We start from the raw sequence: 13,455 nt of genomic DNA, 5'->3' as shown, positions 1-13,455 counted from the left end.
ACCTTTTTAAACACCAAGGCCACTATAAGACCTTTCATTCGCTCACTATTAAATACACTTGGTGTTGGCGAGATGGGCTCAATCTTATGTAACAATATTTCGACAAAAATAGTCATGCCTGCTAGCAGACTCCCTATCACGGAATCATTGAATGGTGTATTTCCTAACCATGATACAGCTACCGTCATTTCTATTTTAGCCAATTACAAGCCCATACGTATTTGCGTCATTACGAACTTATGTACTTCCTCGAACGTGTCTACGCCTGTTCTCATCAACTGGCTGCTGATATAGCTTTGATTGTGGTGATGTGTTGGTCGTGCAAATGCTATCGTCACTTCAAAGAGTGGGGTTTGCATTTTTTGGTGTTCCTCTCTCTTATGCCCCAACTTCACTCAACCTGTAGACTGTGCAACAAGAGGGAATAAAAGTCTGTTTCGAGGTTACGACTGGCATGTAATGAACGAGTTTGGGCAGCAGCGTAAGAATACATGGTCACACGCCAGAAGAAGGCACACTTACTCAGCACCGTACTTATAGTTTTTCATTGGACTGTTTTATATTTATAGCCTAAAAGTGTTTCTCTTACAAATATTTACTGTCATTATGACTAGCTTTTAATCATGTAAAGCACATTGAGTTACCTTGTGTATGAAATGCGCTATATAAATATATTTGCTTTGCTTTAGTGTGTAAGCGTCAGTTGGTTATATGAAACACCGTCATAAACCGAGGACCTCCTGTATATTGAAAATAAATAAATAAACAATAAACCTGTGTGTCTTACTTTCTGAATCTCCCTGATCCAGCGGTTGACTCCAGACTGCAGCTGATTCAAGAAGGTGGGGTCCTCTACTTTATCCCCAAAGTCGGTGACTTTGGGCTTCTCGCCACGCTCGTAGCACTGCTTGGCGATGTTGGTGATGATGGGATGGATGAGCAGACTGATCTCAGGGATCTCGATGTTCTGCTGCAAGTGCAGGAGGCCCATCTCCAGCTCTGCAATCTTTTTCTCCACAGAAGGTGCCATTTTGTCCCCATCCCTGCAGAGGAATGAAAGCATGAGCGTGGCACAATTTCAAGGGAAAACCAACCATCAAATCCAAATCGGACATGGAATTTTTTTACCTGTCTGCCTTTCCAGACTCGCGGATGTACGACTTGAAGAAGGGAGCGACAGCGTTGCTGATGAACGAGTGGAGAGTCTCATAGGGAGAATCCTCGCTCAGCGTCAGGACGCGGACTTGGGTTGATATGGGCTTGTCTCCATCAATGACGCCTGTCCTCTTGATCAGAGCCAAGCTGCAGGAGGGAAGTGTGTATGTTACCAAGGGTTGCAAAATTGTTGGAAACTTCCCATGGGAATTTATACGAATAAATCTGGAATGAAAAAAACTGAATGTTGGCTTTTAGTAGGGAACTTAAATATACAATATGGCTGCAACTAACGATTATATTAACAAACGAATGTCGATTTTTCCCCCCTTCAATTAATCAATGAATCAGATTTAAAAACAATGATTCCCATCCCTTTATTCAAAAACAGGACATTATTACAAGTCGACAGTGACGAAAATGCATAAACATAAATTGATTATGATTCAGTATTTAGTTTGGTCTTTAACATGTCAGAAAAATTATCTCTTATTATTATATACATATAAAAATGTTTTAGCTCCCATTTTTCATGAGGTGAACTCATAGATCGGCAACTTTTTCTTCTATGGGCACAAAAGGCCTAGTTTTCTCTCAAATCTATCAAAATCTATGTTAGTGAGCACGTCTACTTTGATGAAATAATACATTCACCTCACAGGTGTGGCACATCAAGATGTTTGTTACACAGCATGATTATTGCACAGGGCTGCCCACAAAAGGCCACTGTAAAATGTGGAATATTATCACACAGCACAATGCCACAGTCACTTGCAAATTATGAAGGAGTGTGCAATTTTTTGTCCTTGTATTAACTGTATGATGTTTGTGAGTTTCTTTTTTAACCACATGCAGCACTTTATGAGTATTATTTGTGGTATTATTAAGAGTATTATTTGTGGGAAGTGCTACTTAAATGTTACTTACAAAGACAGTTCAAAATAAATGAAAATGACTTTTCAATGTTGGTTTACCTGTTAGACTTAAGGCCATAATGTATGTCGATGCTGATGTTGTAAGTGATGCACTCCTTCTCTTCCTCTCCTTCGTCACCAACATCCTCTGGGTAAAGATTACATTACGTCATAAGTTACATCATTTGTATTAGGATGACCATCAACAACCTTTTATTCTGAGGCTCAGGATCACATACTGTAGCTGGAAGGAAACTGAAAAGTATAAAGTCTTCATTGATACATGTCGACCCACATGACCGAAACCACCAAAACAGCATGACGCTCAAAAGTACGAATGATTCTTTTAATTCATATTTAGCACAGTAGGTGGCTTGTATTTCTTTTAGAGTTACAATCAGGTGGGTAGAGTAGCCAAATATTGTACTCAAGTAAGAGTACTACTAATATAGAATAATATGACTCGAGTAAAAAGGAGTACTCCAAATAATTCCTTAAGAGTAAGAACATTTCAGACTTTGCTGAACAATATCCATCCATCCATCCATCCATTTTCTGAGCTGCTTCTCCTCACTCGGGTCGCGCGCGTGCTGGAGCCTATCCCAGCTGTCATCAGGCAGGAGGCGGGGTACACCCTGAACTGGTTGCTAGCCAATCGCAGGGCACATAGAAACAAACAACCATTCGCACTCACAGTCACACCTATGGGCAATTTAGAGTCTCCAATTAATGTTTTTGGGATGTGGGAGGAAACCGGAGTGCCCGGAGAAAACCCACGCAGGCACGGGGAGAACATGCAAACTCCACACAGGCGGGGCCGGGGATTGAACCCGGGTCCTCAGAACTGTGAGGCTGATGCTCTAACCAGTCTCCACCGTGCCGCCCTGAACAAAAACCTAAAATAACAAATTAAGGCAAATACAGCTTGAAGAAATTGTCTTATACTGTATTGTTGCCACTTGTTGAACTGCACAATAATGGCTCACCAGGCAGACTACAAAAAGTATGTTGTGGATATAAAAAGTATAAAAACCATTTTTCAAATACCAGGTATTTGAGTTGTAAAATAATTTTGATCACGATAAATCATTTAAAAACTTTTTTCACCATTAATGTAACCTAGAATTTGTACAACTCAACTGAATTATTTATTAATTATTATTATTGAGAGGAGAGGTGAAAATAAACAACTGAAATAAACTTGAATGTGATTGATTTGGACTTGACATTTAACTTGCTACCTTCTTGGCCAGGTCACCATTGCCAACGAGATGTTCTGTTTTAACTGGTCTTTTACCTGGTTCAATAAAGTTTAAATAAAATGTACAAAAAAATAAATCGGGTTGCACAAGGATGCACTCCCTCTTATAACTGGCATCTGGCTCTGTTCAGAAGTATCCGATTAATGTACATTCAGACTCATGTTCGATGAGAGTCGACACACGTGCCACAATTTCACTTTTTAAGTGGCGAAAACAACAACAACATTTGCCTAGGGCCTTACATAAAATTTGTTTGCGTTATCCACTAAAATGATTGAACGAAGAAGCTGTTTGCTGACGAGACTAAAGTGCGTGTGTGTGTGTGTGTGTGTGTGTGTGTGTGTGTGTGTGTGTGTGTGTGTGTGTGTGTGAGAGAGAGAGAGAGAGAGAGCAAGAGGGAGTGAGAACAAGATGCATGTTTTACAGTTACTTGTGACCATAAAATAGGGCTATTGTTGCCATATTCACAGCCAAAACAGCAGCAAAAGCATCTGCATCTTACCGCAAGGTGTTTTCTCAGGTTAGAAGTGGGCTGGGTTATCCAAGTTTGGTCAGTGAAAAAACTACACTGCATGTTAAACCTGTTGTTTTTCATACTCTGTTATGTAAACACGAGCCACACGTGGCTGTCACGACTCGCTTTGATTGGCCCGCGAAGCCCAATAGAAGACTTTGCGTAAGGACATGTGACTTTGTGTCGTTTGATTGGTGAACTTGAGTCCTACATCACTGTGGTAATCACGGTGGATTGGAGCAATAACACCCGATGCGGAAAGTGAAAACTAAAGTCTAAAAATAGATGGCGCACGCAATTATTGATAAATAAAAGTAGCGAATGGCCTGTAGATTACTGTAACGGAGCAAAAGTACAGTTTCTTTTTAACATAAATACTCAAGTAAAAAGTATGTTTCATTAAATTACTCTGACAAGTACTATTTATCCTGAATGTTACTCAAGTAAATGAAACTAAATAAATGTAGCGCGCTCCTAACCACCTTTGGCTACATTGCAGGGATAATGTGCAGCGCAGTGGTATTTATAAATGGATACTCATTGCAAACAAAGTGGTGCAGCATTGGATGTCATTCAAAATGAATGAGGTGGATAAGAAATGTCAACTCATTGCTATTTTACACACCTAAAAACGATAAGATTAAGACAAAATAGTTTTCTATATAAACCACCAGCCTACGGCATTCCAAAAAAAATCTCAGTCTAATCTAAAAACAGCATATTTAGGGAAGGTGTATATTTTTCAGTTATCATTAGCTAATCTAGCATTTTTTCTTTCATTCTTCTCACCCAGGACATTTTCTCAGTTCAGTCCTGATTAGAATTTAGCTCGCAGCAAATCTGTGTCCACTGATTTGGTTTTTTCCCTTCTTCTCAGAATGAACAATGCGCAAGCATAAAAAAAAGAGGGAGGGTATGCAGAGGGTATATTTTTCTTGTCGTGCCAAGTTATAAAAATTTGTATAATTACAAGTAAAAACTCATTTTTCCTTTTAATTGAATACATTTTAGTCTGTATTTTTATTTTTTTTTTACGATTACTTAGTATTGTCGATTGGCTGGCGATCAGTTTAGGGTGTAACCCACCTCTCGGCCAAAGTCAGCGGGGATAGGCGCCAGCACAACCTCGACTACAGTGAGGATAAGCGGTTCAGATAATGGATGGATGGATGAATTGATTTCGACTTAGTACAGCCGTTGAACCAGTACTTTCTACTTTTAGTATTTTATTTTATTTTTTACACCTTAAATAGAGAGAGTCAGCACTTTTGCCACCTCTGTGGAAAGCGAGCAGATAAATCGTTCTCATGGATGCAGACTCATCGCTGACACACGGTGCAGCGTTTCTTTCCATTCATAATGAACGAGCTGGATACTAATTTAAATTAAAACTCTGATGGCACAGATAAATATTGTGGTATGGTCTGACTTGGAGTTTTAGATAAACATCGAACCTTTGACAGTGAATTTGTTGATGGTAGGAAAAAAACATGTTTGAAATTTGATGGAGAAAAACAAAAATCTAACAATGGCAAAATCAAATGGCAGAGATATGCTTCGATAAAAAAGATCGACTAGCTGTTGTTCTCCACAGCCATAAAAACTACCAAAACCAGGTCAAACTTTGCGTTAACGGAGTTCTCGAGAACAACAGAACTATGCGGATGACGTCCATATCTGTAAATTCATGGTTTACTGTTTGTGGCCGGGCTAGCTAGGTTAGCCGCCCAACATGCCCAAATGAATTTACCTTTCAGCGCGCTCCTCTCCACCAAGATAGTGTGGACTTGGGGGTCGCCCAGGAATTTCTTCATCTGCTCCACGGTGCTCTTCTCCTCCAGGGAGGTTTCCAGGGAGGCCGGGGCCTCGCCGCCATCTTCCAGGAGCAGCGGGACGAGCTTGCGGATGTGCTTCTGCAGCACCGAGGCGTCCGCCACTGTGTGGACGGCCGACACCTCCATGGAGCCACTGTTGTCTTCGACTCCGTCTGACATTCTTCGAAGCGGTCTGCGACCACCGGTAGACACGGAACGACGAACAAAAGAGACTCGAGTGGCTGAGGCAGATTGGTCTTCCGTCAGAAACTGGGTGCCGCACCGCTGTCAAATCGCACCACCCCGGACGTCAGGTTTATTTGAGCAATGGATTGTGGTACTTGTAGTTTAAGGGGGAGTTTTACAATAGACTATCCACAGTTAAAACGACATTACCCAGAATGCTGTGGAGAGACGCTGATTCTCGTAGCTGAGGCGTATGACCGCTAGGGGGAAGAAGGGAGATGTCTCTTCACTGCAGTCCGGTGCAAGTGTACGTATCTGTGCCATTTTTTTTTTACCATCAAATTTCTGACAGATTTTTTTTTATGTCAAAAACTTTAACAGTCAATCAAATATTCAGTTTCAAAAATTAAAAGTCCTAATTTGGAATTTTAAACTGAATACAGAGAATTTTGGACACTGAATTTTAAACTTTTGAAATGAAGTTTTATGTTGGAAAACAATACTATGTTACAAATTCTAATTAAAACGGCACAGATGGACTTCAATACTGTACATGGGTCCTTGGATAACGATGGCGCTCAATTACTGCGGAGGTAACAAATTTGTATGTAGGTCGGAATGTGCCGTAATCTATCACTAATTTATGCAATATTAAGGTCAGGTTATATTTACAGTAAATATTTGGCCATCATAACAGGTGGATTATAATTCATAATAGTATTGAATTAGATTGAAACCTTTTTTAAATTCCTCCTCAATGCTGCTCTTTGCAGTTGTTTTTAACTTTCTATAGTTCCGTGAATCAAGTACCTAACCTCAAAATGTCATTTGTCAGATGATCGTAAACCGAGAACACCTGTACTGCAGTATAAATTCTGGGCCCTTTTTTTTTTTTTTTTTTTTAATCTAGATATAATTTTTTAGAAACATTTTAGTTTGTTCTAGCTTGGAGAAATATATGCACAAATGTATTGACGCATATACAAATTTTGACATAAGATATAGTATGACAATGAATAAGGAGGCTACAGAAACAGCACAAAAGACTTAGGTGCAATCAACACGACATTTGGACTAATTGGATGCTAAATGCAGTCATAAAAAAAGCAACAACAAAAAATACTTATGTACAGGCTTAAAACATGTTGACAAATGATACAGGAAGTTCAAGCTTCAGACTGCTTTTGCATTGTTTTATTGCATAAATATTAACATGAGGCAAAACACAAAGGGGGGAAAAATGTTAAGAAGCTGTACAGAAAATTCTTGAGTAAAATTCCATATCCTGTATTTAAATTATCAGCGTACCTTATTAAATGTTTATGCACGAATGTAACCAATTGGGTAGATATGTGTATATGGTTATTAATTGATAATGGTGTAATCCTATGGTGTAAAACGGAAGAACTACAACAGAGAGAGAAAAAAACAACAACCCTGAGACAAAAACCCTGTGGAACGCAGAAGTTGCATAAAGGGACTATACCGTGCTTAAATGCAATGTCTCTCTTTGTGCAAGTCTGCCATTATCGCTTTGGTCAGTTGATACATCAGAGTAAAATCGCAGGCACCTGTACAGAATAAATGTTATTGTTATGTTATGATTACCCATATGGCTTTTTGGTTATGAGCTATCACATCAGTAACAGCACAAATAGTTGCAATTAATAAACACCGTGTAGAGCCAAATCTTCTTCCACTATCAAATGTCCACTGATATGTATTGTGCATTTTAAAAAAATTGTTAAAGTTCTACTTCAGGCCTTGCTCAGTCCTCCTCGGGGAACTTGAATTTGGCGTAGACGATGAGCATGACCACTGACATGACCACGCACAGCGACCCGATCACGAGATAGGCAATACCCAGGAAGTCGTTCTTGCCCCCCATCCACGACACGTTGCTGAACACCACCTTCTTCCTGCCGTTGAAGCTCAGCACGGGATAGTCTGAGAGGTGGACGAGGGTTAAGGAAATACAACGGTAGGATACACAATAAAACCCTTTTTTCCCCAGCTCGGAAATTACAAGTGAACACAAGCTAATGTAGACAGATAATATAACTAGTACTCACAGGCATATATGAAAATGTATGAAAAATGAATAATATTACAGCTTGTTACTGAGTGACTTACAGGTATTAGAAGGATAAGAAGTACTATTCTTCATTTGTGTCTGCATGACTATTATACCGCTTCCCCATGGCCAAGGCGGGCACACCCGAAGGAGCAGCACGATGAGTTGGATTGCAGCATTTAGTCATGATGCACAAACGGTTTCATTCTTTTTTACTGAACTATTTTTCCTTGAACCCATATCACGGCACAGCTGTACTTCAAATTGTGGCCATCATAGAACCTTTATTGACTGTATACTTTTTGTGTACCATTTGACTTTATTGGGTGTAAAGATATAAGAAAGTAGTATAATAAAAGTACGTGAAGCTACTCACCTTGACAGAGACTAATAGAGAGCGAATAGGAAGATGTTTGCGGAACAATAAAGTCCTCTAGTGTCATTTTATTGGTATCACTGGAATTAGTAAGGGTGTACTGTGAGTTAGCATAATCAGTTTGGTAATATTGTGCAATTGATATTTTAATTGCTCATATCTTACCGAGGGCCAGACGTTGTGGAGTGGTTAGCACATCCGCCTTACAGTTTTCAGGTTCAGGGTTTGGATCTCGGCTCCCGTTGCTTAAATGGGTTTTCTCCTTGTACTCAGGACTCCTCCCGCATTTCAAAAGCATGTTTGGTTCATTTAAGACCCTAAATTACCCATTGGTGTGAAGGTGAGTGTGAACGGTTGGTTGTATATACACTTTGTACCCTGGGATTGGCAGGCCAGGGTTTACCTCGCCTCTCGTCCAAAGCTTGCTGCGATAGGGTTGGGAGTGGCTGCAAACCACCCGGGAGTTTTTTTTTTCAAAAATGGATAAATATTTTAGTGAGCAACCAGACTCTTTCCTATGCCGTTCATTTTGCTTGTTTGTTTTTTCTTGGTAGAAATCATACCATTTTGGGATCTTTCAACTTGAAGGTTCCACTTAATTGCTTGGGCTATTTATGTACTTCAAAGAACTCAATAAGTCCCCTAGTTGTTACACTCATTGAATTGTGTAAAAACAGAGCATTGCCCAACCTGTCAAACAGGTTAGGGTGACCGACTTGTGACTGGAACATGTCACATGACACTTTCACGAGCACACCTCTGTGTTTTGTGGGGTCTCTTCACTGTACAAAGAGCATGCTCTAAAAACCTGCTCTGTATCAACAACCTCATTAAATTGTTGCACCTTTGTGGAAAAGGATGAGGATTACAACTTAGTGTACATGCCACATAGCTTCCGTTTTTAGTACATCAATAACTTAAATACCCCCACCATACCTCCTTCAACAACAATTCCAAATCTGTTCCATCTACAAGGATACTGTAAGCGATCTCCAGAGTGTAGTTTCCCGCTGGCAGGCCATTGGCGTAGTTCCCCTCAGTGATCCGCCGGTACAGTTTGCGGAAATCCGGCAGTGCGGCCGTTCGCATCCACACCAGGAAGTCTTGGTTGATGAAACCGTTGTTTGCAGGGTCTGAGGGGTCCAACTCGTAAGCCGGTCTGGACCAAAACAACGGCTTCGCCGTGCCTACACATCAATAAAAACACAATTAGTAAACATCCATCCATCCATTTTCTAGAGCAGTGATTCACAACTGGTGGGTCAGGACCCGAAAGTGGGTCGCGGCGCCAATTTGGGTGGGTTGCGGACAGGTAGTAAAATATTTATAGCATCATTCAGTCTGTTAAAACTGTGATAATTGCTCAAGTCTTCACCTTTCATTTCCTAAAGAGAAGACAAACTATTGATGTTGCACTTTCCTAAAATGAAGAGATCAGTGCCAAGATATAAAACTTTGTACATGCAGTTATGTTTAGCCTCAGTGTCTTAATAAGATGTTCTGAAATGCATTTTAAACATGTAGGCAAGATCAGTTATGTTTTAAAATATGATATGAGCTGCACTGTATTTGTTTAAACAGCACACTTGTGACTATAGCACAAGTGAGTAACATTTTCTGTTGCGTACCTAATGTGCTCCATGTGGAAACTTGGTATGCCACTGTACTATACTGAAAAAGGGTTTGGGGAAAAAAATAAATACAAAAATCAATGACAAAAAATTGGCCGATTTTTGCTGATTTGAAAACAGCTAATATCGGCCGATTACATTTGCTGGCTGATCAATCGTTCAGGCCCTACCTGTGGGTATTATTCATATTATTATTGTTGCATGCTCTGTCTGCATGTGTTTGTGTTCAAATATAAGTTGTTGTTAAAAGGTTTATAAGTACTGTAACATCTAAGCTAGTTTTGTTAGCTCATCTATGGCGTTTTGCATTGTGTGTTAGCATTAAGCTAGCAGACCTTCGTATTGCAATGTGGTTTAGTTAAATACACATCGTGCAATTCTCTTTGTACAATGTTTTTAAATCCCCAAAAAAACATTGCTTACCAAATTCACAAAATAGCGGGGGTGCGAACGATAAACCACAATTAAGCGGGGAACACAGTACTAACCATTGAATGCGTTCCTCAGGGGCGTGATACTGGGGTTTCTGAACTTGATGTTGTAATCGGTCCACCAAGCGATCCCTTTCCCATCCAAGGGCACCACTACCTGCTGGCCGTTCACATTCTGAAACAACGTGAACGTGTCTTCCGGGAACCAAAGGAAAACGTGAATGAATGAGAAATCTCTTGACACAGGAAAAAAGGAGATCAGGAGCAGAATGAACCGCACATACCATTAAACATGCTGTTTGCTACCGAGCCACACGGCACAATCGGTTGGTTGTTGCTGTCGTATCGATAGGGCTCGCATTGATCAAAGGGTTTCTTCGGAATAGGCCAGAAAAACAACAAGACTCAAATGCTTACTAAAATACTATAAAGCATGTATTGCCATTTAATTAGCTTACTCATAAACTAATGATAAAGAAGACAGGAAATCCAAGCCATTTGCCAAGAAATCGTGTGCTGACGTAATGTGAATAAACTACCTTACAGTGTTTTAGCTCACCTTGAAGTAGGTCAGGTCTCCGTAAAGCTGGTTATCATCTCTGGAGACTCCATACCTTCTGTAGTTCTGGAAGTAGTTGGACAAGCCGTAATAAAAGAACACCGGTCCCTGTCAGAGACAACAAAATAAAAAATAAAAACCTCTAGGTCAGAAGTGGGAAGGCCATTCAATAGGATTTGGACAGTTGGTATGCTAACATATAGCAAAATAGCAACCTGAGTGCAGAAAGCACTTAGGCAAGCAAACATGGATTTTACACCTTGCTGTGTTGTTGGGTACTACTGTCCTAACAGCTGTCATACTAACCTATAGCAAGATAGCAACATATACACAAAGTCTACAGACCACTGTTCAAATGTGAGGTTTTTGTTATGTAAAAAATTAGAAGAAAAAACATTACTACATTTTCCACCATTAATGGGACGTATAGAGGGGATGTAAAAATTAACAACTAAGATTAATGTAGTTGCACAAGTGTACACAACCTTTTATTACTGTGCATGTGGCTGAACCAATCACATTCAGCACACATCTACCACCGTTTAAAGTGCTTCTGATTAACGCCAAATTAACTGCAAATGTTCAAGTAGGCTTTTCCGGCCCTTTTTGTAGTCACATCTTACAGCGCAAGTCATGGTCCGCAGAGAGCTTCATCAGTCTCAGAGGGATCTCATTGTTGAACGATATTTGTCAGGAGAAGGCAATAAAAGATTTTCCAAAGCATTAATTATACTATGGAACACAGTGAAGATCGTATTAATCAAGTGGCTAATTTTGCAAAAGTACACTTGAAATCTCCCAAATACATGTGGGATAATGTGAACTAAAGTTGAACTTTTGGCCATAATTCCAAAAGGTTCAGTATGTTTGTTGCAAAGTGCAAACAGAACACTGCTCATCACCAAAAGAACACCATACCTACAGTGAGGCATGGTGGTAGCTGCATTATGCTTTGGAGATGTTGTTCTTTAATTGTTCATTGTTATTAATTATTTTTTTTTAAATCAAACCTTGCATTTGAACAGCGGGTGTGGACACTCTGTAAATCCACTGTATAATAGTCCAAGGCACCTCAAACAAGCGGTTGATGGAGAACCGTATGCTGCAAACACAGTCCCTCAAGTCAGCGTTCGAGCACCTAAAGCACGGCGAGTCCTGCTCTATGCCCGTGTAGTCAAGCTGTGAAAGAGAAAACAACAAAGGGCTAACATTTAAATATGAATGAACTACGGGTACCACATTACTCACACCACACCTTTGTAAGGTCAGGAGTGCGGGGATACTTTCCAAGCTTCTGATGCTAAAATAAACACTGGAGCAGTCATTTAATGGAATGATAACATAGAGCGACGTAGGCGCCCAATAAAGATTTCACATCATACCATGTTGTCGAGTATAATTTCAAATCAGAATTGATCACATGCAATCATGGTAACAGTTGGTAAACTGAGTACACAAAGTGCATAGGCAGAAAGATAAGGATGTTACATCTTGCCTTGTATAAGGGTACAATTTTAAATGACAATTTATCAAATGCTAACATGATAACTGATGCTATGCTAACATAACGGAAGAAAAACAGCAACCTGAGTAAAGAAAACAATAAGGCAGACAGATAAAGACTCCCAGATCAGTGATTTTCAACTGGTGGGTCCGGACCCAAAAGTGGGTCGTGGACCCATTTTGGGTGGGTCACACACAGCTAGTTATATAATAATAATAATAAATTTAAAAAAATACATGTATTCCTATTCAGATTTTTTCAGTGCAATACAGAGGCATACTAAATTCCCACACAAAACATAGTAAGAAAGTGACAGGAAATGTTATTTCCTTGTTCTTTAGGTGGACACAAATGGCCTACATACTAGAGCACAGATTGTTAAAATTCAGCCTCTTACCTCCAGTACTTGGATGCTGCGTGAGGTGATGAAGAGGGCAACGCCAATGCCGATGAAGGCCAGACCGATGAGCACAAACCCGGGGATGACGATCCCAGCAGAGAGCATGGGCTGCCAGGCTGGGAGCCTCTGCTGGGTGAAGGCAGTGTTGTCAGGCCGGTTGACCGACTCATTCTCGCCCTTTACCATTTTTTTCTTGGCACTGTGGAGCAAAGTAATGGTCGGATTTTCGTGTATATCTTACCCCAAGTGTGTTCATATGTTGCCTAAATTCATCAAACCATCTTTTAATTCTGATATGTATTGTTTTCGTCACTTTAAAAGTGTTTTACTAGACTGAGGAACAGCAACACAACACCGTCTACTTCCTGTAACGCAACTCACCAAACAATAGGTAGCCGGACCCCACGTAAATTCGACCACACAGAGACGCAACCGCTCAGGGGAAATTATATCATAATAATCGAACATCTACATATTAAGAATTTTAGCGGTTACTTAATAAAAATAGCGACACAAAAACAAGAATTCATCTTTACCTGTCTTCTTCCTCGTTTTCGCCCTTTTCTTCAGCCCCGCCTATTGTTTTATGACGTCGGACATGCAGCCAGGTGTCCGCACGGCAGACCCGAGATCAG

General features: G+C 40.2%; 2 protein-coding genes across 2 annotated transcripts in view; both read right to left on the bottom strand.

Annotated features, from left to right (window-relative positions):
• The window catches only part of dync1h1 (dynein, cytoplasmic 1, heavy chain 1), a 50,513-nt gene extending 44,557 nt beyond the window's left edge, over positions 1 to 5,956 (bottom strand). Inside the window, exons 1-4 of the mRNA XM_061697354.1 lie at positions 5,596 to 5,956; positions 2,130 to 2,217; positions 1,129 to 1,302; positions 788 to 1,043 (exon numbers count right to left, since the gene is read on the bottom strand). Coding sequence (XP_061553338.1) covers positions 788 to 1,043; positions 1,129 to 1,302; positions 2,130 to 2,217; positions 5,596 to 5,839 — 762 coding nt within the window. The 5' untranslated portion in view covers positions 5,840 to 5,956. The remainder of the gene's footprint in view (positions 1 to 787; positions 1,044 to 1,128; positions 1,303 to 2,129; positions 2,218 to 5,595) is intronic.
• A 1,054-nt stretch (positions 5,957 to 7,010) lies between these two features.
• On the bottom strand, positions 7,011 to 13,440 carry tmem30b (transmembrane protein 30B). Its single transcript, XM_061696076.1, has 8 exons — positions 13,357 to 13,440; positions 12,818 to 13,019; positions 11,988 to 12,095; positions 10,917 to 11,024; positions 10,642 to 10,732; positions 10,415 to 10,552; positions 9,276 to 9,482; positions 7,011 to 7,792 (listed from the first exon to the last, which is right to left on the bottom strand). The coding sequence occupies exons 2-8, from the start codon at positions 13,004 to 13,006 to the stop codon at positions 7,614 to 7,616; spliced, it is 1,020 nt and encodes a 339-aa protein (XP_061552060.1). The 5' UTR covers positions 13,007 to 13,019; positions 13,357 to 13,440; the 3' UTR covers positions 7,011 to 7,613.
• Positions 13,441 to 13,455: the final 15 nt, after the last annotated feature.

The sequence above is a fragment of the Phycodurus eques genome, chromosome 14 (assembly GCF_024500275.1).
Source record: "Phycodurus eques isolate BA_2022a chromosome 14, UOR_Pequ_1.1, whole genome shotgun sequence".
NCBI classification, from domain to species: domain Eukaryota; kingdom Metazoa; phylum Chordata; class Actinopteri; order Syngnathiformes; family Syngnathidae; genus Phycodurus; species Phycodurus eques.
Note: the sequence above shows the minus strand (reverse complement) of the source record. Positions and strands in the feature narration are given on the sequence as shown.